The 26,743-nt window shown below is 41.1% G+C and overlaps 1 protein-coding gene across 1 annotated transcript in view; it reads left to right on the top strand.

Moving 5' to 3' along the window:
* piwil2 (piwi-like RNA-mediated gene silencing 2) overlaps window positions 1–26,743 on the top strand; it is a 38,899-nt gene that overhangs the window by 384 nt on the left and 11,772 nt on the right. The window contains exons 2-16 of the mRNA XM_038703948.1: window positions 13,517–13,959; window positions 14,068–14,173; window positions 14,916–15,027; window positions 18,753–18,919; window positions 20,024–20,096; window positions 21,580–21,690; window positions 21,889–22,006; window positions 22,886–23,010; window positions 23,256–23,336; window positions 23,424–23,537; window positions 24,378–24,566; window positions 24,766–24,850; window positions 25,473–25,565; window positions 25,892–26,032; window positions 26,558–26,671. Of these exons, the coding sequence (XP_038559876.1) occupies window positions 13,561–13,959; window positions 14,068–14,173; window positions 14,916–15,027; window positions 18,753–18,919; window positions 20,024–20,096; window positions 21,580–21,690; window positions 21,889–22,006; window positions 22,886–23,010; window positions 23,256–23,336; window positions 23,424–23,537; window positions 24,378–24,566; window positions 24,766–24,850; window positions 25,473–25,565; window positions 25,892–26,032; window positions 26,558–26,671 (2,028 nt within the window). The 5' untranslated portion in view covers window positions 13,517–13,560. The remainder of the gene's footprint in view (window positions 1–13,516; window positions 13,960–14,067; window positions 14,174–14,915; window positions 15,028–18,752; window positions 18,920–20,023; window positions 20,097–21,579; window positions 21,691–21,888; window positions 22,007–22,885; window positions 23,011–23,255; window positions 23,337–23,423; window positions 23,538–24,377; window positions 24,567–24,765; window positions 24,851–25,472; window positions 25,566–25,891; window positions 26,033–26,557; window positions 26,672–26,743) is intronic.

The following is a 26,743-nucleotide window of genomic DNA, read 5'->3' as shown; positions in this document are numbered from 1 at the left end:
AATTATCGTTAAAGTGGCCGATAATTAAATGCCTAAAGTTAAGGTTACCTCATAAAGTAGCTAGCTTATTGCCACGTGGTCTCATCAACGCTTTTAATACCGTAGTTAAACATTTGTCAAACTGTCAAACATCTTAGTCAAAGTTAATATTGTTAATATTAACCATTAAGACAAAAATTACTGTGCAACCTCTTGATTAAAAATTACCTTTAACACAGTCTGTGTATTTTATATTAGGTAGACTTGAGTTATGTAACTTATCTCTACATAAAGTTCTCACGTGGGGTTAATTAGTTTTGGCACATAGGGCTGAATGATTAATTGCATTGGCGATATTGCAGAGGGGGAGAGCTCCTGTGATGTCGGAGAATTAAGCTTGTTGTTACACAAGAGGCCTCACTTTTATTTTTGTTGACAAACTTTTGAATTGAACCTCAAACTGAGTTTTTTTGCTTACTGGGATATAGAAACGGAGGTTTTGATGAGAGATGGACTCCTAGGAGATTTGAACTGAGGACTCATTAATTGGTGGTTGAACTGTGGGTTTTGTATTGAGCTTACTGTATAACACACTGTGGTGAACTTAGTTTTTCTTGTCTGTAGGTAGGTCTACCTGCTGATGATGATATCATATTATTTAATGCCATGACTTGACTCTAAAATTATCTTTCTATGATTAAATATATGATTAACGTTATAACTTGATATTACTTCTCCACCATTGCTCAAAATAATAATTCATGCATCACCTAATTTCATCTTAGCACAGCCCTTGCCTACAGGAAAGAACGGTGTATGTTATATCTATCTGATATTGTGTTGGTCATACTATACACTAGGGCTGGGGCGATTCCTCGCCGTAATCGATTACATAAATACATCAGCTCGCATTGAAGGGTGGCTGCATCTGGTGGTAGCAGCAAGCGGGAAGCTTCCGGTCTACAATATGAAGCCGATGTGGAAGTCCCTGAAACCTGCATTCTATTAAAAATCCAGCAGGGGGCGATTCTTCTGGTTGCAAAAAGTCCGGCTCCATTAGAAGTAATGTGAAAATGATCCTTCTCAGCTGAATAATTAACCCAGTAAACACTTTCCTGAGGAGTTTATGGTCTCAGTCGCTAGTTTCAAGTCTTCTTCAATACAAAATGTTGTTTAATCTAGTAAATTATGGTCTCATTTATTTTAAAATGGACCACAAAGCAGAGTATGTTTCAAGGCGGGATTATCTCTGATTGACAGGTCACCATGGTAACGACCTGTCAATCAGGCTAGAGCCGACTCGTACCCTCGGCACTGTGTAAATTTAATCAGTGCCGTTGAAAAAGCTTATTAGGAGTTGGCTGTTCACTTTCTCTGGTGAGTACATTCAGTTTTAAGACTGTTCGCTAGACAAAATTATCAGCCCTGTTAAAATGACAGTTAACGAGACTTACAGTTGCACCTAGCTTAGCAAGCTAGTTAGCTCCGGCGTATCGTCACTTCCGGGCACTTCCTGCTTGCAAAAACTCGACATGGCGGCGCCCTATTGGCCAAACTCGAGGCTTCAAAACGGCAGTCCACAAACCAACGGGTGACGTCACGATGACTACGTCCATTTCTTATATACGGTCTATGGTTAGCAGGGATTGACAAGCTCCAGCTACAAGACTGCAGCTGTGACCGTCTGGGAGTATTTTTGACAGACATGCTGCTCCATGAGCACTCTGTGAATTGACCCTTCGCTAAGCCACGCCCTGAAAACTCAGCTGGCCAATCAGAGCGCAATATAGGACTCGCTCTGAGGTGCGACACTTTCATGGCTGCGCTCCATTGACTAATACAAAAAGAGTCCTTTTCTACCTTTTTTTTTTTTTTTTTTTTTTTTTTTTTTTTTTTTTTTTTGGCTGTAGATTTCTAAGATCTGGTCAAACGCTGTTCCTGGGGCACTTGTAATAGTTACAGTCGCTACCCAGAGAGGTTGATAGAAGTACAATTTATTCTCTTAACAAAACCTAAAATAAATCCAGAAAAATGTCGGCTGTGGATTATTCCTAATGTTAGTTAGCTAACGCTAGCTAACTTCCTACTGTATGTAACGTGATAAAGCCCTGCTGTTCTGCTTTCTAATGATGCCTACCCAGGTTCACAGGAAAAGTGTTGATCCTTAAAGGGATACTATGCCATTCTGCAGAGAGTTTGTTGATAAACAAACTCATGAACGCGTCTTTGCCATGGTCACCAGTCCTATTCTGCTGAAATATAGTAGAATCCACAGCGTCTGCTGTCCGAGAGCACGTTAGCACGTTATAAGAGGGCAAGTTTTAGCAGTAGCCTACTGTAGAAGGTGTGACAACAAGCCTGACAAAATTTAAATATGTAGTGAAGCAAAATACTTTTCTAGGCCTAAATCTAAGACACTGAGTCTTACAGCTGAATGATTTTGGAAAATAATCAAATTTTTTGTTTGTTTGTTTTTTTACCAATATTGCGATTTAATATGCAATTAATTTTTAAGCTCTTTACCTTCTGTATTATTAAAAATGGACAAGCAATAAATAAGTGTTTCGTATGACCAACACAATATTAGATAGAAGCTACATTTTTGTCTGAATATAAATCCCCAACACAACACGTCTCAGCAACATTGTTCTTGTGTCCATGAGCATGCAATGCACCTTTTTTAGAATAGCTTAAAACTGCAGTGTTTTCCCAGTTTAATGTGAGCTTTAGATGAATGTTTTGGTGTGTTTTCCAATGAAAAATATGTAATTTTACGTCATATTGGGACATTTCTTTCACCATATCACTGAACAAATAGTTGGAAAAGCTAGAGCAACACCCAAAGATCAGTCTACTGGGGAGGAACTACAACCTTTAGATCTGGAGAAACTAATTTGGTTGGTTCTGTTGCTCCACAGTGATTTTTACAGTTGCACAGCATGTTTTGGGCATCACCCCAAGGCCTTAATGGCAGGAAAACTCTGTTTTTCCTCTTCTTCTGCGACCTCAGAATCATTATAGATACGACTGTTTGTCATGTTTGCCTTTTGTGTCTTCATCTTACAGCTTCTGACATTTATCTGTAGACATTAATATAAACCTCCTCCCTTTTGAGGTGCATTTTATTTGCACGTTAAAATCCAAAAAGAAACGTCTTCTCATTAGCTTAAAAGGACTAGTTTGCATCACTATTTAGCTTTACTAACCTCAGCTCCTCCAGTCACCACAGTCCTTTCTTTTCCAAAACCACTTTTTCAGACTGAAAACTGAAAAATTATTTAATCTATACAGGACAGAGCTGCAGGCTACGTCAGTTTAGTCTCAGTTTGTACCTGATGTTCTCAACATTGGACAAGTAGGCAGTAATAAAATACAGCTTCCAGTTACTTTCTATAAATTGAGCTAATGTTAAGTTACATAGTCACTTTCTGCCACTTAGACAATCAAACACTCGCAACGCACCCCCTGATTCAGAGTTACGCTGCTCTTATAGCATCATCTGTCAACTATGTTCTGCATAGAACGAGGAGAGGAAGCGAGCCGAGCATTGAGTGCTGCCGTTCTCTCAGTGTGCGAGTGAAAACATTTGTAGCGCATAGTTTAATGATCGTGGGAAATTTTAGTAGCAGCGGTCGTGATTGAGCAGTGGCGCACCGCCCGCCGCTCCTGAATGCATATAGTGGAAACACTGGATATATCAAATTATATGAGAAAGATAATTTGAGAGTCAAGCCATGGCATTAAAAATATATCATCAGGTCGGCCTTCCTACAGACTACAAGAAAAACTAACTCACCACAGTGTATTATACAGGAAGCGCACAATACAATACAAAACCCACAGTTCAACCGCCAATTAATGAGTCCTTATCTCAGTTCAAATCAAATATTTCCCAGTAAGCAAAGAAAAAATACTCAGTTTGAGGTTCTATTCAAAAGTTTGGCAACGAAAATAAAACCAAGTGACACCTCTTGTGTTTAATAGACAGTAATTCTCTGACAATACCGAGTCCCCCTCCTCCCCCGCAGCCTGCGATGCTGGTAAGCAGCGCACTGGCTGTAACTCGGGACAGACTTGGCCTCTTTCGGACTTGTGAGTTTGGTTTGAAACGCCCTTTCACAGATATTTCCTGAGCTGACTGGTGGCTGTGTCGATCGCCGCAATATGCTTACTGTTGGAGCTATATTCTTATTTGTGTTTATTTTTGGCTTAAGTTAATTTATAGCCCAATTTATTTCTTTTCTTTTCTTGTTAAAGTTAATTTGGTTTATTTTGTAGTTATGCTTTACTTGCATTGTCGTTTGTTGGTCACATGGTGTTATGTTCATTTGCATAAGTAGGTCAAGGTGAGAGGTGCCGCAGGCACGAGGGCATATGGTTTTTTACCAGCGTGAGAGAGGCAGCAGAAATGTCTGTAAGCTTGCTTATGTGTGTGAATAAACCTCCTCAAACTCAGTCTTGTTATGGACATTACCTTGCTTTGGTACCTCTGAACCTGCGTAAAGCCTAACCATGACGTAGCCTCAAGTGGCCATTTGAGAAGTTTGTTATTATTTGTTTTTGTTTAAGTTTATGGACAAATAGCCACTACATTAAGTAAAAAACCTGCCCTGGATATATTGTTGGTTTGCGTGGATACTGGACTTGTCGTTTGCTGAATTGCCGTTTCGAAAGTGGATTATTCACCTGGATGTGGGAGACAAAGGAAAGGGCCTAGGAGTGACGGAGCCAGGGGGCTGGATGCAGTGCAAACATCGAATAATACGACCCATCCGACAGTGTAAAATTTCCCTGGACACCGTACTGGATAACGGTGAAGCTACTGGAGCGCTGGAGCTGCACTACGGAGTGGAGGATATTATTTGCTGCAATTTGAATTCGCAAAGGCCCAAAGCCTTCACAGGTGATGCGCACAGCCGCGCGCAACAACAGCTACTGCGTTCATTCAATTCCGTGCACAAAGGCAACCACCGCAACAAATGAAGTTCCACAAGGTATGTGCTTTACACACTCTTTGCAAGCAACTGTGTGTACATGACCAACATCAACAAAGGGTAAAATGTCTGACGTTGCATCTAAAGCCACAAGCGACACGGCGCTTCCTACAAGAAGACGCGCAAGTTTTACTGCTAAAGGAATGATGTTTTTTATGCAAACGTGTCAGGAAAAGAGATCGGTGCAATGCAGACGAGCCAAATCGTACATGAATCAGATGGATAAGTTGATGCATTCTGCAGACAATATTGATGCAGTCAAGTCTCTTTTGGATCAAATAATAATATGTGTTGATGAGGCAAAACAACATCATTTGTCATTTGTGTCACTGGACATACCTCAGGACGAGAAGGAGAGACAAGATAAATATTTTGAACAAAAGGAAAAGTGTTTTTCAAGCTTTATTGATGACGTCAAAGGTTGGTTATCAAACACAGGCCATTCATATGAACTTCCAATTAAACCACCTGATAATCCAACTGATATTGGGCCTGAGGACAGTGTATCCAATAAAGGTTCTGAAACGCGTTCAAAGGCTGGTTCTAAACTGTCAAAGACTTCATCCAGTGCATCTGCAAAAATATTAGTGCAAGCAGAAAGAGCAGCGTTACAGGAACGCATGGCTGCTCTAAAACAAAGGCATATTTTGGAGGATCAGGAGGAACAAATACGACTTGAACAAGAGGACTTACGGAAGAAACGGGAACATTTAAGGAGAGAAAAGGAACAACTTGCTCTGGAGGCAGAATTAAAGGTGACAAATGCGAAATTGGAGGTTCTGGAAGTAAGCTCAAACTGTGGCTCTAAAGTGTCAAGATGTGCATCTCAAACATCAGATGGCATGAATTCTTACTTGAAAAGGTCAGAAACTCAAAGGACATATGAACTAAATCCGAATGCTGAACGCTATGTGCCCACCAATAAAAGCTCTGAACCTACCTCCAGTCGCTTGTTAAATTCTGTCCCTGTTGGTGTTCAACCCAAACATGTTGTAAAACAACTACCCATACCTAATGTCATTCCTGTGTTTCAAAGGCAAGATACACAATCACCGGGTTTGCAAGATGTTTGTGACGATAATCCATCCATCAATTCTCCGGACATTTTGAACATCATGCAGCGTCAAAATGAAATAACCGCGCTGTTGGTCCAACAAAACACAGCCTCTGCTCTGCCTATGAGAAATATACCTGTATTTGATGGAGATCCCCTGTATTTCAAATCTTTTCTCAGAGCCTTTGAAAATTGCATTGAGGATAAAACTCAAAATTTCAGTGATTGTCTGTACTTCCTAGAACAGTACACTAGAGGGCAACCAAGAGACATTGTGAGAAGTTGTCAGCATATGCCCTCTGAACCAGGTTATCAAAGAGCAAAAACGCTTTTGATTGAACATTTTGGCAGTGAACATAAAATCTCTTCGGCTTACATGGACAAAATCAACAACTGGCCCTCAATAAAACCTGAGGATGTTAATGCTTTGCAGTCATTTGCTTTGTTCCTTCGAGGTTGCTCCAATATAGTACATCATGTAAAGTATATGAAGGAGTTGGACATGCCAGCTAACCTCAGGACGATCTTAATGAAACTCCCATACAAGCTGAGGGAAAAGTGGAGAAATGTGGCATGTGACATACTGGAACAAACTGGAAGCAGAGCAGTGTTTGTTGATTTTGTGAATTTCATTGAAAAACAAGTCAAAATTGTTTCAGATCCTCTGTTTGGAAATATTAATGATGTTTCTCCAGCCAGCTATACAAAGCTATCCATGCAAGTTAAGCAGAAAAGGAAAAGTGGTACATTTGCCACCAGCATTAATGCACCAAAGGATGGACATAAAGAAATGGAAAACATGACAGCTCACAGTAACCAGCTCAAATGTATATTCTGCTATCTTACCAATCACACTCTGGAAAAATGCTTTCAGTTTAGAAGAAAGACACAACAGGACAAGATTCAGTTTCTAAAGGAGAAAGGCGTTTGTTTTGGGTGCTTGAAACATGGACACACAAGCAAAGACTGCAGGAGTCGTTTGGATTGTGAAGTGTGTCACAGGAAGCACCCATCTGTCCTGCATGTGGAGAAGGAGGATACTACAAGGATAACCTCCAAAGAAACTGTGAGCACTGTATCCGGGAAGCAGCAGACGTGTGGTCATATTGGGGCTGGTGAAGAGGATACTGCTGTTTTTTCCATTGTGGCTGTGCAGGTGAAAAGTCAGAAAAGTAATAAAGTTGTGCATACTTATGCTTTCCTGGATCCTGGGAGCTCTGGTACCTTCTGTACTACAAGTATGGCTGAAAGGCTGGGAGTATCAGGAAAAAACTGTAATGTAGTGTTAAGGACAATGGGGCAGACTAAAACCATCAACACTACTGTAGTAACCGGTCTGGAGGTGTCTGGATTTGACACCGATGACTTTATTGAGCTACCGTCTGTTCTAACACAAACAAAAATGCCTGTATCTAAAGTCAATGTGCCATGTCAGGATGATGTTGCCAAATGGGCGTATTTGAGCAGCATTAGGCTACATGAAGTAGATGCAGATGTAGACTTGCTCATTGGAACCGACTCTCCTAAAGTTTTGGAGCCATGGGAACTGATAAACAGTCAATGTGGTGGACCGTATGCAGTGAGGACCAGAGTTGGCTGGGTCATAAATGGGCCTCTTCGTGCTGGAGACTCTGAAGGTACTGGTGTCAAATCAGGATGCATTGTTGTAACTGCTAATCACATATCTGTGGAACACTTGGAAAGTATGTTGATACAACAGTATAATCATGACTTTACTGAAAGAACAAGTGATGAACAACTTGAGATGTCAAGAGAAGACATTAAATTCATGAAAATTGAGTACGACAGTGCTTAACAATGAACATTATCACATTGACTTACCTTTCAGAGTTGATGATCCTGTTTTGCCAAATAATCGCTGCATTGCACTACAAAGACTCCAAGGCCTGAAGAGGAGATTTAATAGAGACATTTCATTCAAGGCTCAATACGTTGATTTCCTTAACAACATGTTGGAGCTGAAAGTAAGACTTTTACTTTTGAGCCGAAAGAGAAAAGAATATGTGGTCAACCAGAATGAGAATGTGGAAAAGGAGATTAAAAAATTCAAAGCCGCACTTGGAAAATCCAGCTTGACACCAGAGCGCTTGGAGGAAGCTGAAAAGGCAATAATTCAGTTTGCACAAAATCAAAGATTCAGTACTGAAATTTCCTCACTAGAACATGACCCAAAGACTGTTTTTAAAGACAGTCCTCTGTATCGCCTCGACCCCTTCATCGAAGATGGCATCCTCAGAGTTGGTGGACGTCTGTTTAAATCTGCACTGCCGTGGGAGGTAAAGCATCCTGTGATTCTGTCAAAGGATTTGCATGTTTCCCAGCTCATATTGCGTTACATCCATTGCCAACTTGGACATGCTGGACGCAATCACATGCTGCACAGATTGAGACAGAAGTATTGGATCATAAATGCCAACTCTGCGGCCAGGAAGATTCTCTCACAATGTACAGTGTGCAGAAGGTACAGAGGAAAGCTTGGAGAACAGAAGATGTCCAACTTACCGGAGGAAAGAGTTGTGCCTGATAACGCACCCTTTACAAATGCGGGAGTGGACTATTTTGGACCATTGGAGGTGAGGAGAGGTAGAACTGTGCTGAAGCGATATGGAGTGATATTTACCTGTATGAGTAGCCGCGCAGTACACCTTGAGGTGGCGCATTCCCTCGACACGGACTCCTGCATCAATGCTGTGCGAAGATTTATCTGCAGAAGAGGACCTGTGACAAGTGTAAGGTCAGATAACGGCACAAATTTTGTTGGTGCGAAGAAGGAACTGAGGCAAGCATTGGCCGCTTTAAATCACTCTAAAATTGAAAGGACTTTTGTGCAGGAAGGAATGAGATGGAGTTTTAACACCCCAGCTGCATCTCACCAAGGTGGCGTTTGGGAGCGTCTGATTCGCTCTGTGCGCAGTGTACTTACCTCTGTTGTTGGACATCAACTGCTGGACGAGGAAGGTCTGCAAACGCTGTTTTGCGAGGTGGAAGCGATACTCAATGACCGGCCAATAACTAAGGCTTCAGAAGATCCAAATGATTTAGAAGCGCTTACTCCAAATCACATTCTCCTGTTAAAAGGCAAGCCCATTCTGCCATTAGGTCTGTTCGAGAAATCTGATCTGTACATTAAGAGGAGATGGAGGCAAGTGCAGTACGTTGCGGAGCTTTTCTGGAAAAGGTGGACAGCAGAGTATTTGCTTGTAATGCAAGAAAGGCAAAAATGGACGAAGCAAAAGAGAAACTTTATTCCAGGAGATATTGTCGTAATCGCTGATGCCGCAGCTCCAAGAGGCTCATGGATGATGGGCAGAGTTCTAAGCACCACAGCTGACTCTAGAGGACTGGTTCGCTCTGTGAAGGTCCAAACGAAGATCAGCATCCTGGACAGACCAATAACCAAGCTCTGTCTTCTCTTGGAGGCTAATAATTGACTAGACGACTCATTCTTTCTCCTATCTCTGTCTTCCATCTGTTTGTTTCTTTCAGATATGGAGAATCTGAAGATGTGAAGATTCCAGTTTAATGTTTAAGCTACAATTAGAAAATAGCTCCTTTGTGTTAAAGCTAAGGTTAATTGTGGGTAAAGTACCGTTACAATTAGGGGCTGGGTTGTTGGAGCTATATTCTTATTTGTGTTTATTTTTGGCTTAAGTTAATTTATAGCCCAATTTATTTCTTTTCTTTTCTTGTTAAAGTTAATTTGGTTTATTTTGTAGTTATGCTTTACTTGCATTGTCGTTTGTTGGTCACATGGTGTTATGTTCATTTGCATAAGTAGGTCAAGGTGAGAGGTGCCGCAGGCACGAGGGCATATGGTTTTTTACCAGCGTGAGAGAGGCAGCAGAAATGTCTGTAAGCTTGCTTATGTGTGTGAATAAACCTCCTCAAACTCAGTCTTGTTATGGACATTACCTTGCTTTGGTACCTCTGAACCTGCGTAAAGCCTAACCATGACGTAGCCTCAAGTGGCCATTTGAGAAGTTTGTTATTATTTGTTTTTGTTTAAGTTTATGGACAAATAGCCACTACACTTACCTTACTGCATGTGTCTTTCTGTTGTGCATTTTTCCTGTCCATCAAAGCCGCGGGTGGCCCAATGATTTCACCCACCACCACCAAGTCATCCGCGGGTGCTACTTTGATTCCCTGTGTGACACTAAAGTTTATGTAGTGTCAGTTTCTGTCAAGTTTAAGGCTGTTGTACAACAAGAAGGCAAGGTACAGCGTAACGTGCATCTGCTTTCCTCTTGGGTGTCATGTGACCAGAGTGTAAGTGCAGCCTTTGCGAATAGAAAATCTTGTTTTATTACATCGTGATAATATCGCAAATGCAATTAATCATTCAGCCCTACGGAGTCTAGTTTATTTATCGGTAGGATTATCAAGAGGAACTTCAATAGTTATAATTACTGAACAAACATCATCAAACAAACGACATGTAAGCACAAAAACGCAGCATCTAAAACACAAGTGTAAAAAACTTCTTTTGTTATTTGAAATAGTTTTTACAAAAATACAATGACAAGATTTAGGAAGCACAGGAGCGACAGTTTATCTCCAGGGCCGAAGTCAGTGGTAACTTTGGGGCCAACCTTCACTTTATTCAACAGTTGGCAGCAACACATGGGAGCTCCTCTTTAGTCCTGAGCCTCTGTAACTTCTACTGTACATTTACTGCTGAACAAGCCTTATTAATGACCCGTTTCTCTCTATTCACCGGGCTCTAACTAACAACAATAAAATAAATACTGCTTTCAAAAATGCATCTTTTAATGAAGTTTCTGCTGCAGCAACAGAAAGTTCCTCTGAAATCAAGTCCTGATCTCAGCAGCTGATCTGCTGTTTAGTGACTGAGCAGTTTGCACACCAGTACTGCAACACACCGGGACAAACTGACACCATATACAAAGAAAGGAATAACGTCATGCATTACATTTGCCAAATTTACAGGGGCCTCAATCATTATTATAATTATTAATTAACTATTTTATAGTAGTCCAGCGTTTCACAACGTTTATATATTTTCCCCTAACTCAACATCTCACAAAACACAGATTTTTTTAAGGGAGTTTGGGGCGGATTACCCACCGCCTCACGCATTGACAGGAGAACCGTCTTCTCTTTAGAAAGTATGAAATAGTCCGGTGTTGTCTAATCTCGTGCACTCGGCAGCAACACGTTCTCCAGCTGGGAACGTCGCCAAGAGCGATGCATCGTTTATGATTGTAAATTCAGGGCACATCTGGAATGTGAACGCGGCCGTTGTGTGTCATAAATGCGCTATTCTCAGCGCCATTTAAAATTCTATCAAATTGTCCAAAGCAAACTATAGAAAACGTTACAGCTCATCTCGTGAAGTAACACGGCTTTAATGGGAAGCTAGCTCGCTAACTAGCTTACCGAGACGAGTCTCCATCATCCACAGAGCAACAACGTTACGCGCCTCCTCTTCAGATGCTCCGGTGTTTCCAGGAAAGCTCAGCTTTGCAGACACTGCAGTTAACAATCTTTTTGGCTGAGTGAAGAGTGAAGTGCTGCCACACTCTGGAGGTTTTAGGTTTCAGCGCTGATGTTGTTTTAGTAACTTTATTGTTCACATCACTTTAGTCCGTTAAGCTGACAGTGTCGTTACGGCCCAATGACGTCATGAACGAATCGATTTTAATCGAAGCTGTGTAAAGCAGGACTGAGCAGATGAATCGAGCAGGAAGTCAGACACAGAATGGCATAGAGGCAATTTTCTAAATAAAACAGTTTGCAGACTCCTGACCGTACATCAACAATTAAAACAGACCAAAAAAAGAAACAATTTAACTACGTAGCCTATTTAATCATAGTAGAAGCACAAATAAGCAAAATCAGACTCTTATTCTAAAATGCTTCATGTGGATATGTAACGATAGCCTGGACAGAGAGGAATAGGCTAACAGAGAGCTCTTATCCATAGTTGAAGTACACAAAATGACAAATTAACAACGTGTAAGCTAAACGCCCTGCTGCTGAAACACTTCAGTGTGAGTTGACGCCGGACAATACTGCCTGTGTCTGTTCGGCTGCCGCCATTATCCGACGTTTTCCTCCAGTTTCGTTACACGTCCTGTAGGGTTGGGCAGATAGACAATGCCATCGTCCATGCTGATTGTAAGTATGCTTTGCACGTGCCTCAGAATTCTCTTCTCCCCACACCCACACACACCTTTACCTTAGGCTTGCCCCGCCTCTCTCTGTCTCTCTCCACCCGTCTGCTCCGTTTTCTCCACCAGCAGTGTATTTTATAAAGTCGCCTAAAAGCCTGAGAATGTCTTTTTTTCTGTATATTTGCACCCGCGATCTATTATCATGGCAGCAGGTGAGCCACACGTCAGCTTATTAATGACGTAGCCTATCAAACAACTGAAACCAACATCTGCACTGTGTGTTCACCGTTGCTTTACCTGGCCCGTGTGTAAAATATCCACCGCGACTTGTAACGTAACTTAATAATCTACCAATTTTTTTTCTGTGCCACAACACATGCACATAAGACAACACGATGACATTGTCCATCCCGATGTTTCATTGTCCGTTCTTTCAAATTGTAATTTTGATTTGAAAACGATTAATCGCTCAGCCCTAGTTGCAGCCCTACATCAGTGTAATAGGGGGTCCTGGACCTCTGGTGGAGACCTTGGCTTTCCTAATGAGAAGCCCAGTGCAATATGATAGTTATTTTAAAACCACTTCTATTTCTAATGATAACATAATAGCATAATAGAGAAAGTACACCCTTTCAAAGAGTAACTGATTTTTTTATTCTTGGGAATTAGATTAATCTAGACATTAGAATTGAAATGTCAAAAAACATCCAAAAGAACCTGCACCTCTGTGCAGCTTCAAATCCCACTGGAACCGTCTGGAGAGATTTACCTGTCTGATGTAGTGGACTTGTTCAGTTTTTTGTTGATATACAATCCTGCTAATTATAATTATCCTGCTTGACTTCCTGTGTGTATTCTCCACGGAGCAGAGAACCGCTTCTATGCTTCTGAAATGTGCTGCGGCGCATCTGGTGGAATCGCAAGCATTGTCTAGAATGGCCACAATCAGCTCCTGCAGCCGCGCCCTGTGGAAACTGTGTGGCTGGAGTTAACAGTCTTATGGGAAAAAAATAAAACCCCTAATAGCCTCACGTCATCTTCGCCTGCCGCTGTCTGCTCTGTGAATATGGAGGAGCTGCCTGAGCCCTGCCTCTAACACAGTGAGCAGATGAGAGGACAGCGGGACAGCCTGAAATGTTGCGATCTTCTTTTTTGTGTAAACAAACGTGTGTAAACGCAATGGGCAATATCGAGGTCTGCAAAAATGATCGCGGTCCATGTATCGTATGATAAGTCAGTAATGTCATTTTCATGACAGGCCTAGTAGTAGCTACTGTATATGATAAATGAGACTTACTGCTAACTTTCCTTCTGTGGGTTGCTCCCTGCAGTTATCCCATTGTTGTGTCAACTGGCAATACCAGAAGTTCATCAAATGGATCCAAACAAGCCTCCTGACCACAGTAGTATGACGGGCGTTTCTTGGCTGGGACGTGGAAGAGGACTACAGCCAGAGGCGCCATCTGCAGGACGTAGTAGAGGGCTGCCACTCTCTACAGAAGAGTCTGGTAGAAGACGAGCCAGAGATTTTCCTACTCCTGGCGATACCCCACAAGGACGAGGAGTAACTCTGCCCGGAACTGAACCTGTGTTTGGACGAGCTAGATGGCTGCTGGTACAGCCTGATGGAGGAGTTGGCCGAGCCAGAGGGCTGGTCTTCCCAGCGGCTGAACCAAAGGTAGAGGCGGCAAGAGGTGCAGTCCTGCCTAGTCTGGAGCCACAGAACAGACAGACACCCCTGTGTGAAACCACGCCACGAGACCTACCAAAAGAGGTCTGAACCAGAAATGTGTCTATACGCAGATACAATTGGCATGTTTTCATTTTCTAAATATTGTTTTGCCCGACTTTAAGAGCTGCTGTGGTTTTTGTCTGCTTACAGGGTGACATGCCTACCTTTGGGCAAACATCAGCATTGGTCTCAATGTTTAGAGGAATGGGCATTGAGCCCTCATTGACTTCATGGGGAAGAGGAACACAACCAATGGGTCTGTATTAAAAGATTTAGATTTTAATGGAAACAATTAAATGGGACTGGGACCAGTTATTGGTTTTATAGTTACAGTTAGTTGCTGAACTCTGTCTAACTATAATGAGTTGTGATGATTTTCCTTAGTAATCAGTATCTTCCTTAAATGGAGGGGAGCTTTAGGTGCAGTGCATAAAGCTTTGGCACCCTCTCGTGGCAGAAAGAAACTGCATGGGGTGAAATTGACCTAAAACACAGAAAACATTAATTCCTATAATTATATATTGTTATACTCATTGATTATACTATTTTCACTGCTGTAAAACAGCATCTGTATTTCTGAAAATGACTTATTAACAGAGTGAAAATAAGAAGTACAATTTTGCTCCAGTAAAAACAATTTGTGTGGTGGTGTTGTTTTTTTTTATAGAAAAATAAAGGGAAAAATATAAATTTAAAGAGAATAAGATGGTCCTAGTTGCTTTTAACATTGCAAAGCCAATCTTCAAATCGTTCTTTGACCCCTTGCTCGTCAACATTTATTCTTTGTTTCCTCCTTTCCTCTCTCTGTTTGGGGAGTTGCTGAAAATACGTTAAAAATCAATATCATTAAATTAAGTTTCTCCCAAAAATAGAAATTTGTTTACAAAGGCAGGTAGTTAGCAACCCCTGTTTAACCAAGGTAAGGAGGATATTGGCAAAACTCAAACACCATCCATAAGAACGGAGTTATTTTTATTTTGTTGTTGTTGTTGTTGCAGGAAGAGGAGCAGCTGGAGAAATGGGAGACATGAAGCCGCAGGGTCCAACAGGTGTCATCGGCAGCCCAGAAAGCATCAGCCAACCTGAAGAGGTTATGGGCAGAGGCAGCAGGTAGGTGGGGGAGGAGTAGAAAGATCCAGTGGCTTGACTAACATACACTAAATATCAGAAACATCTGTCAATATGATGGAATATCCCCCCAAAAATGATAATATATAAATAAACTTCATTGAACACCTCTGAATCAGAATCAGAAGGTTTTTAGGCTTTATTGCCAAGTAGTGTTTTACACATACAAGGAATTTGCTGCGGTGATAAGGTGCTACACGTAGACAAACATACAGTCAACATAAATAAATGTGGAAATTTATAAACATGGAATTGAAGAACAAACCTGTACTTTAACGCCCTGCACCCGGCCCTGTCACCACTCCTAAATGCCTCCTCCTTTTTCAATCTTAGCTGTCTGAGTTTAGCTGTGAACCAGGGTTTGTCATTGTTATAACTCACCCTGGTCCGTGTTGGAATGCAGCTGTCCTCACAGAAGATGATGTAGGACGTCACAGCCTCTGTAAACTCATCCAGGTTGTTGGTAGCCTTCTTGAAAACATCCCAGTCAGTACAGCCTGGAGGTCCTCAACAGCTTCACTAGTCCACTTCTTTGATGTCCTCACTACAGGTTTACAGAGCTTTTAGTTTTGCCTGTAAGCAGGAATCAGATGGAACATCACGTGATCCGAGTCCCAGTGGAGCGCGTGTGACACCGTGATGAGCACTGCTAACTGTGGTGTAGCAGTGATCCAAAGTGTCCCCCTCTCGGGTTGGACACTTTATAAACTGTCTGTATTTGGGGAGTTCTTGGTTGAGATTTCCCCTGTTAAAGTCTATACACCAGCCATTGTTAATATAAAAACAGACACCTCCACCTTTTGTTTTGCCGGAGAGTTCTGTGTCGCGGTCCGCTCTGTACAGTTGGAAGCCTGCCAGCTGCAGCGCGGAGTCCGGTATCAGCTCACACAGCCACGTCTCCGTGAAGCACAGAACAGAAGATGAACAGACATGCCACTACACGCACTACACGGTAGGGCTGCAACGATTAGTCGACATAATCGACGACATCAATTATGAAAATCCGTCGACGTGAGATTTCATTGGTTGTTCATTTCTAACTGCAATGCACTACATGGAATGCTGGGGGCAGTATCGCTTCCACTGTCTGCCATGACTGCTTGACTGTAAGACAACTCCTGAAGAAGCAGCATTCATGCGAGAAGCAGAAAGTAAGAGAAGTACTGGAAAGTAACGGAAACTTTTTTTGTTTTTACAAGTTTTGTACGCTATTTCATCACTAAAAACACTTTTGAGAAGTTTTGAGCCAAGAAATCAACTGTGTGGAACTTGAATAAAATAATGTGCTCAAACGTTTTCGAGGTTGAAGCTCCACAAGCGCCCGCGAGGTTAGCGGTGCCAGCCGGCCAGCCAGTCTCATCCACAGAGCCTTCTGGTCCCAGTTACTCAGACCACTGCAGTAGCAGCAACAACAGAGCAAGAAGGGAAGGCCACAAATGTAAGATAGTTTAAATGTTCATGATGTAGCCTACAGAACGTTCTCCCCTTATAAAACTTAGAAGCACTAAAGGAAAAAATAGACTACAGAAGTAGTATGAAAAGGGACGGTTGCTTTATTATAATAAATAGACATTACGTTGTTAGTGTACAGTTGTACCTGCTTTTAATTTACTTTTATATAGTTCCAAAGCAAAAATCTCTCTTAAAAAGTTAAGTTTTAAAGTTAAAACCTGCTTGGCAATAAATCAGATTATGAGCTTATTGTTTTGAGGGATAAAGCCTGGGTTATCTTGGAGCAACGTCTCCATAGTTATCTGTTTTCTTGGTTTTGATGTCTCATAGATTATGCTGCCTAAGGGAATGCTCTTTTAGTTAGCAAACACGTTAAGTGCAGTAGTAAATCATGACTTATAGGAGTAGCCTACGCTGTCTTGTCGTCTTCCCTGGTAGTAAACTTCACTTAATGGTTAACGTTAGCTAGTTTGTTGGAGACCAGTTACTCACTTGAAAGATATTTAATTAAGTGGTTTTATTAGGGTTAGGGGGTGACAAAAATAATCGTGATTAGTTGACTAATCGAATAAGTAATTAACAGCTTTTGCAATATTATCGCGATATGATAAAACTAGATTTTCTAATTGCAAAGACTGCGATTACACTACGCTGTTGTATAATGGCCTTAAGCTTGACAGAAGCTGACACTACAGAAGTGTCACAGACGGAATGACCCGCAGGTAGATTGGTGGTTGAAATCGTCGGGCCATCCTTCACTTTGACGGACAGGAAAAATGCACAACAGAAAGACACGTGTAGTAAGTTAAGCGTATTGTGCCGATCAGCGCCAGTGTCTCACACACAGCCATCAGTCAGCTCAGGAAATATCTGTGAAACGGCGTTTCATACCAAACGCACAAGTCCGATAGAGGCCAAGTCTGTCCCGAGTTACAGCCAGTGCGCTGCTTACCAGCATCGGAGGCTGTGGGGGAGGAGGGGGACTCCGGTATTGTCAGAGAATTACTAAGCCTGTCTATTAAACACGAGAGGCGTCACTTCGTTTTATTTTCATTGGCCAACTTTTGTATTGAACCTCAAACTGAGTATTTTTTCTTTGCTTACCGGGAAATAGAAAGATTTGAACTGAGATAAGGGCTCATTAATTGGTGGTTGAACTGTGGGTTTTGAATTGAGCGCTTCATGCTTCCTGCTGGTGACCGACTTTATGGAGATGCACCTTTCATTTTCCAACAGGACTTGGCACCTGCACACAGTGCCAAAGCTATCGGTACCTGGTTTAAGGACCATGGTATCCCTGTTCTTAATTGGCCAGCAAACTCGCCTGACCTTAACCCTATAGAAAATCTATGGGGTATTGTGAAGAGGAAGATGCGATACGCCAGACCCAACAATGCAGAAGAGCTGAAGGCCACTATCAGAGCAACCTGGGCTCTCATAACACCTGAGCAGTGCCACAGACTGATCGACTCCATGCCACGCCACATTGCTGCAGTAATTCAGGCAAAAGGAGCCCCAACTAATATTCTAATTTTCGGAAATACTGAATTTGGGGTTTTCATTAGTTGTCAGTTCTAATCATCACAATTAAATTTAAAAAAAGAATAGGAAAGAATAAATTACAATTTTCAGCAGCTCAGAAAAAATTAAAGTAATAACAACACAATGAAACTGAAGATAATTACTAGTCCCAAAAACACTCGGTGATTATTCACCCCCTTCTTCATCCCTGTAACCATTGAAACATTTCCCCAGACCCCCCTAGAGGTTCAATGTCCACCCATCAAAGTCTCACACAATCCTGTCGGAAACACTGAAACATTTGTAACTTCCATTTGAGGGTAGCATAGGTTTGTTGTTGGAAATATTTGCAATAAAATCAATAAAACGTGATCCGTCTTCAAAGGCATGTAGCCTGTGCAATATAAGCACCGACCCGATTGCCTTAACTATAATTGATTCAGGATAGACAGATATGGGATAAGTTAGTTGTAAAATCTATGTTATATCATAACAGGCTGTACATTAAAGTATTTGAAAAAAAGGAAAGTAAAATCAGACGTTGAACACCCCCATACAACCGAAATGGTATGATCCTTGTTTCATAACACCTTTGCAACGATTCAACTGTGAGATTATAGTTGAGGTAGTTGAATCAGGCTCATTCTATCGAATCTTCGACTATTCGGGGTCAGCACCTATTGCAACCATTATCAATACTGGGAAAGCTGACGTTCAGCTCTGACCTGTTACAGTTTCCATAGCCGTGGTTTGGCCCCTCTGACGATGGTGGGACTTACAAGAGCAGCGATGCCGGAGCATGGAAGACACCCTCTACCTCCATTTCCTCCGGGTCATATCAAGCCTGTTTCTCCTGCCTCTGAGCAGCAAGCGGCCCGACCATCTCAGACTTCCTGTACAGGTAGGGAACGACTGACAATTTGCCAAACATAAAATGTTTCCTTCAGCCTCGTTCAAGTGAATATTTAGCCTTCATGAATGCAATGTTAACCAAATAAATGTATGACAAATGTTTCAATGCAGTGTGCTTTTTTTGTTCAGCCTTTCTAATGCAGTACATGATTTTACATAAAGGTGCTTACTGTAAAACTTCAGTTAATATCCTAGGGTTTTATTTACTAAAATCACTGAACGAACCCTGCCTATATTTGGGTTTTTAATTCCTTTCGCACAAAACTCTTGCTTAGCAAAGATGTAAAATAAGCCATCAAACTGTTTGTTTCCACCAGTATGAATGTTGGGGGGGGGGGTGATATCAAATAACATAAATTACCAATCATTCATTTGATCGAGCTCCGACAGACCGCTTAGGCACTTTTATTTTGCAGGCAGCAAGGTAGCAACAAGGCCGGCAATGAAAACAAACGTACCAAACAACACGGTGCAGGTAGCAGAGAAAAGTGTGGCAGAAGTTAGCAGACGGTGAGCAATCGACCTCACATAACCGTATTCAAAGCATAAATTCATTTTTTATGTAAAGCCGTTTTGATTGGTGGACCTTACAGACTAAAGGAATGTAAATAGTCGAGGAATGGACATGTTCGGGGTTTACAAGCGCTTCAGAGGTTTGGTCAACTTATTCGTCACTCGTGTTTACCATGCTGGTAAATCTGAGTGAATTAGACTTTGGGGGTTGTTGTTTCCCCAAAATTAGCTGGCTAACAATGTGTTGCATGTCTGTCCTGACAAAAGTTTAAACATTTATATTTGTATTCATGATCCAAGCAGCTTAGAACTAGCTGTGACCCGGTGGGCTGTAAGAGGTTTTATACATCAAAAAAACGTTTTATAAAAACCAGACCGGGCGTCTGATTGAGACCTATGTTCCCACAACAGGCCAGTAAACGGCTTGTCTGCTATTTGGGACTCGGCTATTAATTGAAGTTTTACAGTATATGTAAACCCAGTTTATTATAAATTGTAGTCATATTTATAATATGACAAGGACTTCTGAAAAAATACAAGATTTTAAAATGTAAATAATTTGAAGGACCTTTGTTTCCAGTGCCCGCCACTGAAGAGTTGCTGGAGCTTCCCGCTGCTCCAGGAAAGATGGAGCTGAAAATGGAGGCAGTGCGGTAAGCATACTCTACTATCTACTTTGCATTTACCTCTTAGGGCCTTGACATCACCAAGCTGTACCCCAGCTCCCCGTTACTGTAACTGGCTGTGAGTCTATTGTTAACGCATATTGTTTCTAAATGTGGCTCTTGAAGCAGTTCAGGATATTTGTTATTTGTGAAGTTACATGATTCTTGTAGGGTTGGACCCAAATATTCGATCCCTGCGTACACATTCGATTTTCATTTTTGGGATTCGAATATTGATTGACCTCTTCACATGCTCCAGTTCACATCAAAGGAAAACAAAACGAAGCCCTCAGTTCTGTGGGAGCACTTTAAACTGAGTGGTAAAAATGGCAGTTATGGAGTTCAGGAACATTTAGTAGGCTATAAAGATAAGTTACAAACTTTATATAAGGCGTTGTTACTTTCCTCTACCGGAAACGATGCTCATCCCGTCTGCTCTCCCTGGACCCCCGCCAGGAATAATATATTCCTGTGATCTGTTCTGGACCTGCTCTGCACAACAGCCTCCAAACTGGTTCTACAGCATCGAGTCTTTCAGTCAGTCTCGCTCTTCCGTGGCTCAATTTCTGATCACTTCCAACAATCCAATAAATATTCCTCTTTTCATCTAACTCCAGTCTCCTCCCTCTTAGTCCTGCACTTGGGTCTACTAGCCTAGCCACGAGAGAAGTTATTTAACACAACCTTTTGGTAATAATGTGCTGTTATTATATAGCCTACAGGTAAATAAAGAAACAATGTGCTCTCTCTCACAAGCAGTCAGTGACCGCCGTTCATTAATTCTCCCCCGTCAAGTTTCTCCCTCACTCATGTCATTGCCAGAACCTTTTGGGCATTCATCCTTGTGTTCTGCTTTAATCTATGAAATGCATAGCTGTATCTCGTCAAAAATTACAGCCCACTTACAGCTGGCGTAACGTAACCGCCAGTAGCAGCCGTCGAAGCTTGGATTACTCGCTGTAAATTGCTGTCAAAGCTTCGAAGCTCAGTGACATTGGGGCCAGCCCTAGATTCTTGCATCTCTTGGGTTGTATTCACATAGCTGTCACTTTTGATTTGATGAGGAGAGGAAAAAAAAAAAAAAAAGCATCAGCTAAATAAATGAAATGTAAATTCTAGCATATCAGATGCTTAACTCATCCTCCTATTCTTCATACATGATAAAGTAGACCATTTCTATTGTGAGCATATGATGCATTATTTTATTGATCATAAATATACAGATGCACAGGGCGAACAGTATGTGCACATTGGCTGTCAGCAGGCCTTTGACTGTAGTCTTTGTGGTGTATGTAACATTTTACAGATGCGAGGCGGCACAATACATTTGATCAGTCAGCCTTTTATTAGTGCTAGTTCTTTGGCTCGCTGTGTCAGAACCACTATTCGCTTTTAATTAACACAAAGTAGGTGACTGTTTCTGTGACTTGGTGCTGAAATGATCTTTGTGCGTGTATCTTCTCCTGGTCAGTGAGCCAACTAATAAGGCTGGAACAAAAGGACCTCCTATAACGATCGGCTCAAATCACATCCCGATTCATTGCAAGAATGAAGCAGTTTATCAGTACCATGTAACGTTCACGTAAGTATCATGTCATTTTTAATCTGTGCTTCTTGTATTTAGCAACCATTCAACAAAAAAAATATACTGGTGCAAATAAATAAAATTGAATGTGTGAAGTTTTAGCCACCCTTTCCATGCTTTGTGCCACAAGGCTATTCCTAAGCTACTAAACACTGTACGTGATCTTGGAAGTGTATTTTCATTATCATCTTTCAGTCCAAATGTTGAATCGATGGGAATGCGTTTTGGCATGATGAAAGATCACCGCCCGACCACAGGGGAAGTAGTAGCTTTTGATGGCTCCATACTCTACTTGCCTGTGAAAATGAATGATGTAAGTATCACCCTTATTAGTTGTGTAGCTAATTGTCTTATTGTAGAAGGACAGTTCCTGGTTGAAGCTTAGCTTGGAAAGCAACTGCATTGTTGTCTTACAGGTAAATCTTTGAGAGTTTTTAATAACTTGTGTATGTCAATGAGTTCCTACAAAAGGAGTTTTTAGGCCCCATCCACACTACTGCGTTTTCGAATTAAAACGGAGACCATTTGCTACGTTTGCACCTCCCGTCCAAACTAAAACGGTGAAAACGGAGAAGTTTGGAGACGCTGCCGTCTCCATTTTGCGTTTTGAAACTCCAGAGGGCGTTTTAGTGAAGAGTGTCTTAAAAATCTTTAGTGTCTTAAAAGTCATGCAAAGCAGAAACACGATGCTACTGACAGTTTTTGAGTTGGTATTTTTATTAAAATATTCTGTACGTGCAAATGACACTTTGCAACGACTCCCAGTCTGTTTTCCGCCGCACCAGTCCCAGCTCGTTATTGGGGCATGAAGAAAAAAAAATTCTTTATCTGCATTTCTTTATTCTTTCGCCAAATCTTCTGTAACTACGGAATAGACCATCTGCTACATGTTTACACCGGCACGCGCATGCCCAGTGTACCTGAACTGCCAATAGATGTGCGTTTTCAGTCGTTTTCATGTAGATGGAGATCAACTCTGATACGCAGCTAAAACACTGGTGTGGACGGAGATCGTATTTGTTTTAATTCTCCGTTTGTAAACTAAAACGGAGTAGTGTGGATGGGGGACAGTTTAAATGTATTGCATTTTTATTGTGCAGAACGATATAGTGCAAATCTGTCACTTTGCTGAACTTAACACTGATTCCATCTTCGTTTTTTTTTTTTTTTTTTATATCTTTATGACCTGCAGGTGGTGCTTCTCAAGAGTTTGAGACGGACTGATAATGAGGAAATACAGATCAAAATCCAAATGACAAAGATTTTGCCACCCAGCTCAGACCTATGCATCCCCTTCTACAATGTGGTGCTCAGGAGGTATTTTTAATAAAAGCGCCTACACTGTTTCATCAGAGATGAACCACGTTACTTTTAGATTACACATAAATGATCAAATTGAAACTTTTTAGTTGTTAGTATGGAGACAGATGGCAATAATCTTCTACGGCAGGTAAAACATTTAACATGAAAAGTATTTATGTAATTAAAAACAAAATTCAATTCAGGTTTAGAAATTTTGGCCAAGTTTGAGGATGTTTTTCTTAGTGTTCTTGTTTGTCAAGGGTGATGAAAACGATTGGACTGAAGCTGGTGGGTCGAAATCATTACGATCCAGAAAGCGCAGTCATACTTGGAAAACATCGGTTAGTACTGTGTCGTATTTTGACATCGGATGCGATCTAACATAGCAACTCCAGTCCATTCGTCGTCCTTTTTGTCTGTTTTTATAGGCTGCAAGTGTGGCCAGGATATTCGACCAGTATCAAGCGCACAGATGGAGGCCTGTTCCTGTGTGTGGATATATCTCACAAAGTCTTGCGGAATGACTCTGTGCTGGATGTCATGTGAGTTCACAGCGAATCAGCAGTAGCATACAAACAGGAGCACCTTCACAGATAAGTTAGGATTGATAAGGCAAGCGTTTAGTTTTGGTAAACTATATTTTCTGTAAAAACTGGAGCATTTTTCATTGTAACTTATTTGGGACCACATACTTTATTTGCATAAGTACTCACTCAGTTGTCAATGCTACAGGGAAGGAATCGCTTTTTCTTGTCTCTTGTCTTTTTCTTGGAAGTAATCGTTTTTTTCTTTTTTACACTTCCTGATTTTGTAATAGGGCCCAATTGGGCTGCAGCTAACGATGATTTTAGTAATAGAGTATTCTACAGATTATTTCATACATTCATCGCGGTGCCTTTTAGTAATCAAATTAATCGATGAATCATTTCAGCTCTAGGGCTCAATTGTGCTCCAAAAACAATGAGCTGGGAGGAAATCTGTCGGTTTTGGGTGGGGCTTTTGGACACTAATAAAATCAAGAGTGCATCTTTCATTTATTCTTTCTTGTGCGTGTCTTCTGTATGGGTACTGTAACATGCTCATACAACTTTAAGTGCTCATACATGGAGTATGCCATGACCAAGCCACAGAGAGCTATATAAATACTATATTCTGTGATATAGTCATACATATTTCAGTACCAGTTTGTGACGTTCTTAGTGCATCTGTCCTCTGAGACAGAACTATGAATACCCCCAACCACTACAACCCACCACTCTGGGAATGTGGTTGTATTAAGAGGTAAGTTGAAGGGCAGCAACTACACTAATGCAACAGGGTTGTTGAGTCTGTAGATTAAAACACAACAATAGATCTGACCTTTGGCTCTTGGTGTCTGCCAGGAACACGTTGTACCAACAGAGCAGAGAGAACTTCCGAGACGAGTGTGCCAAAGAACTCATCGGCAGCATCGTCATCACCCGCTACAACAACTGCACCTACCGCATTGATGCCGTTGAGTGGGACAAGTCACCCAAAGACACCTTCACTTTGATGAATGGCACAAAAACCACCTTTGTGGAATATTACAGGTGAGACGGCTCTGTCCGTGAATTGATCAAATCTGAGCAGGGGAGCAAAGCGGGCGTTTTTGTGTAATCTTGCATGGAAAGTGGTGATAGTAAAATGGTGAGAGTGGTGAAAATCTTAAATTTATCTCCCTGTTGGTGTTTTTTTTTTTGGTGTTTTTCTTTCATTTAAAAACTTGCTTACACTTCCACATTTTAACAGCAAGAACTACGGGATTACAATCAAAGAGATGGACCAACCTCTGCTCTTGCATCGGCCGAAGGAGAGGTCCAAACCAGGAGGGAAGGTAAAACCTCTCTTCGGGATCAGTTTATTTATTTATTTTGTTTTTGTAATTCTTTATTTTGGTAACGCAGTATATATTACAAGACTTGCATCAGGACTGGGGAAGTTTTCCCCTCTGCCTTATTAACAGTCTTAATAATAAAACAGAAATAAAACAATGATTATAATAGTAGTAAAAGAAATACAATTAATGAATGTAAAAAAACAAAATATGAGATGGATTAATTATCATATCATTTCTCAAGACATGATATCAGCTATAAATCTCTTTACAGTAGTAGACCACACAGCTGACATGAACTGAATTCTTTAATCAGACTGCCACCTTGTGGCTGCAATAAGTCTTGCAGTCTGCAGAATTTTTAAGACAAGAACATTGAACGCACCTAAAAAAAAACAAAAAAAAAACATCACAAATTTGCTGTACAACTAAAAATTTGGCTTGTCATGTAAACTGTCCCAATTTCCCCATGTCACAGGCATCAGTACATTAACATTTGTTATACAAATGAATACTTAAGGTTCATTAGTCCATCAGAAGCATGAAAAAGCATAGGAAATTGTCTATGTGAGTATAACACACTTTACTGTGTAGATAATGTTATAATATTGCTTTATTGCAGCAAATCATTACTGGAGAGATCCTTTTGGTGCCGGAGTTGTCCTTTATGACAGGAATACCTGAGAAAATGAGGAAGGACTTCAGAGCGATGAAGGTAAATGTCATGGATCAGCACAATGTCCTTCCTCACAGAGGCTGGTCTTCTCAAACTTTAGGCATAACACCTGAATGAAGTAGCTGTAAAGACGAGACGTTCTTATAACGTGGAAGATGATATCTATTGTAAGTAAGTAATACTCTACTCTAAAAACGCAGCAGACACACAAACTCATGAATTTAAATACAAAGTGTAAGTAGTGCCTAAGATTAGAAAGTGTAAATCAATGATATCCATCATCTCAGGAGATAAAGGCCTAAAAGAATTTGCATAAAATTGGTAGTGAAGGAAGTTGTGGAGACCAACTCTTTCACATATTGCAGGACATGACCATGCACATCAATGTGAGCAGTGAGCAGCACACCCAATCAATAAAACAGCTTCTGAAGAACATCAGCACCAACGCTGAGAGTCAGAAGGAGCTCAGCCGATGGGGACTCGAGATTTGCTCAGAAATCCTGGTGGTGAGGTTCAGCTGTTAATACTGTACATATATTCTTGTTATTAAAAGAAACTCATTTTATGTCCATATAAATGCAAAGAATGAAACATGTGAAGACAGTGATACAGCGCGTCTGTGGGCTTTTTTGTATAATACTGATAAATGCAATATTTGTATTAATAACTGTATTGTTAAGCCACATTCCACTTTTTCATATCGGTCTACTGTAAAATGAGGATTGCCGTGTTTAACAATCAGGGTCCCAGAGCCCATTAAAATGTGAACTGGGGACTGACTCAAAGAAAGTCTGGTCCTGAGGAACACCGTTTAAAAGCATGAAGTACAACCATATCTGAATAAAATATTTTAAATGCTGGTTGACTGTCCGACAGGTGCGCAGTGGTGAAGCAGGTTGGTAGGACAGTAAAATCTAATGTACTTTGGTATTGTTTTGCTCTAGCTTTTATACTTTGTGTTCCTTGTCTGTGGTGGCCTTGTTACCACACTTCCTTTTTATTTTGGCTGTGTATTGTGTCCCGTCTTGCAGCTTAAAGCTAGAACTCTGCCTGTTGAAACCATCAGTCTGCAGTCCACATCCTTTGGCACTGGTGCTGATGCATCCTGGTCCAGAGAGATTTGCAGGGATGCTTCGATCAGCTCTGTGAGTGTTGAAGAGAAATCTCTTTTGATGCCCCCTCATTTTGATCAATATAGTTTTAGCTGTAACACAACA

Source organism: Micropterus salmoides, unplaced genomic scaffold (genome assembly GCF_014851395.1).
Source record: "Micropterus salmoides isolate LMB-PRFRI ecotype aquatic unplaced genomic scaffold, ASM1485139v1 Ms_hic_scaffold_7, whole genome shotgun sequence".
NCBI lineage: Eukaryota > Metazoa > Chordata > Actinopteri > Centrarchiformes > Centrarchidae > Micropterus > Micropterus salmoides.
This window is presented reverse-complemented; position numbering and strand designations above follow the sequence as displayed.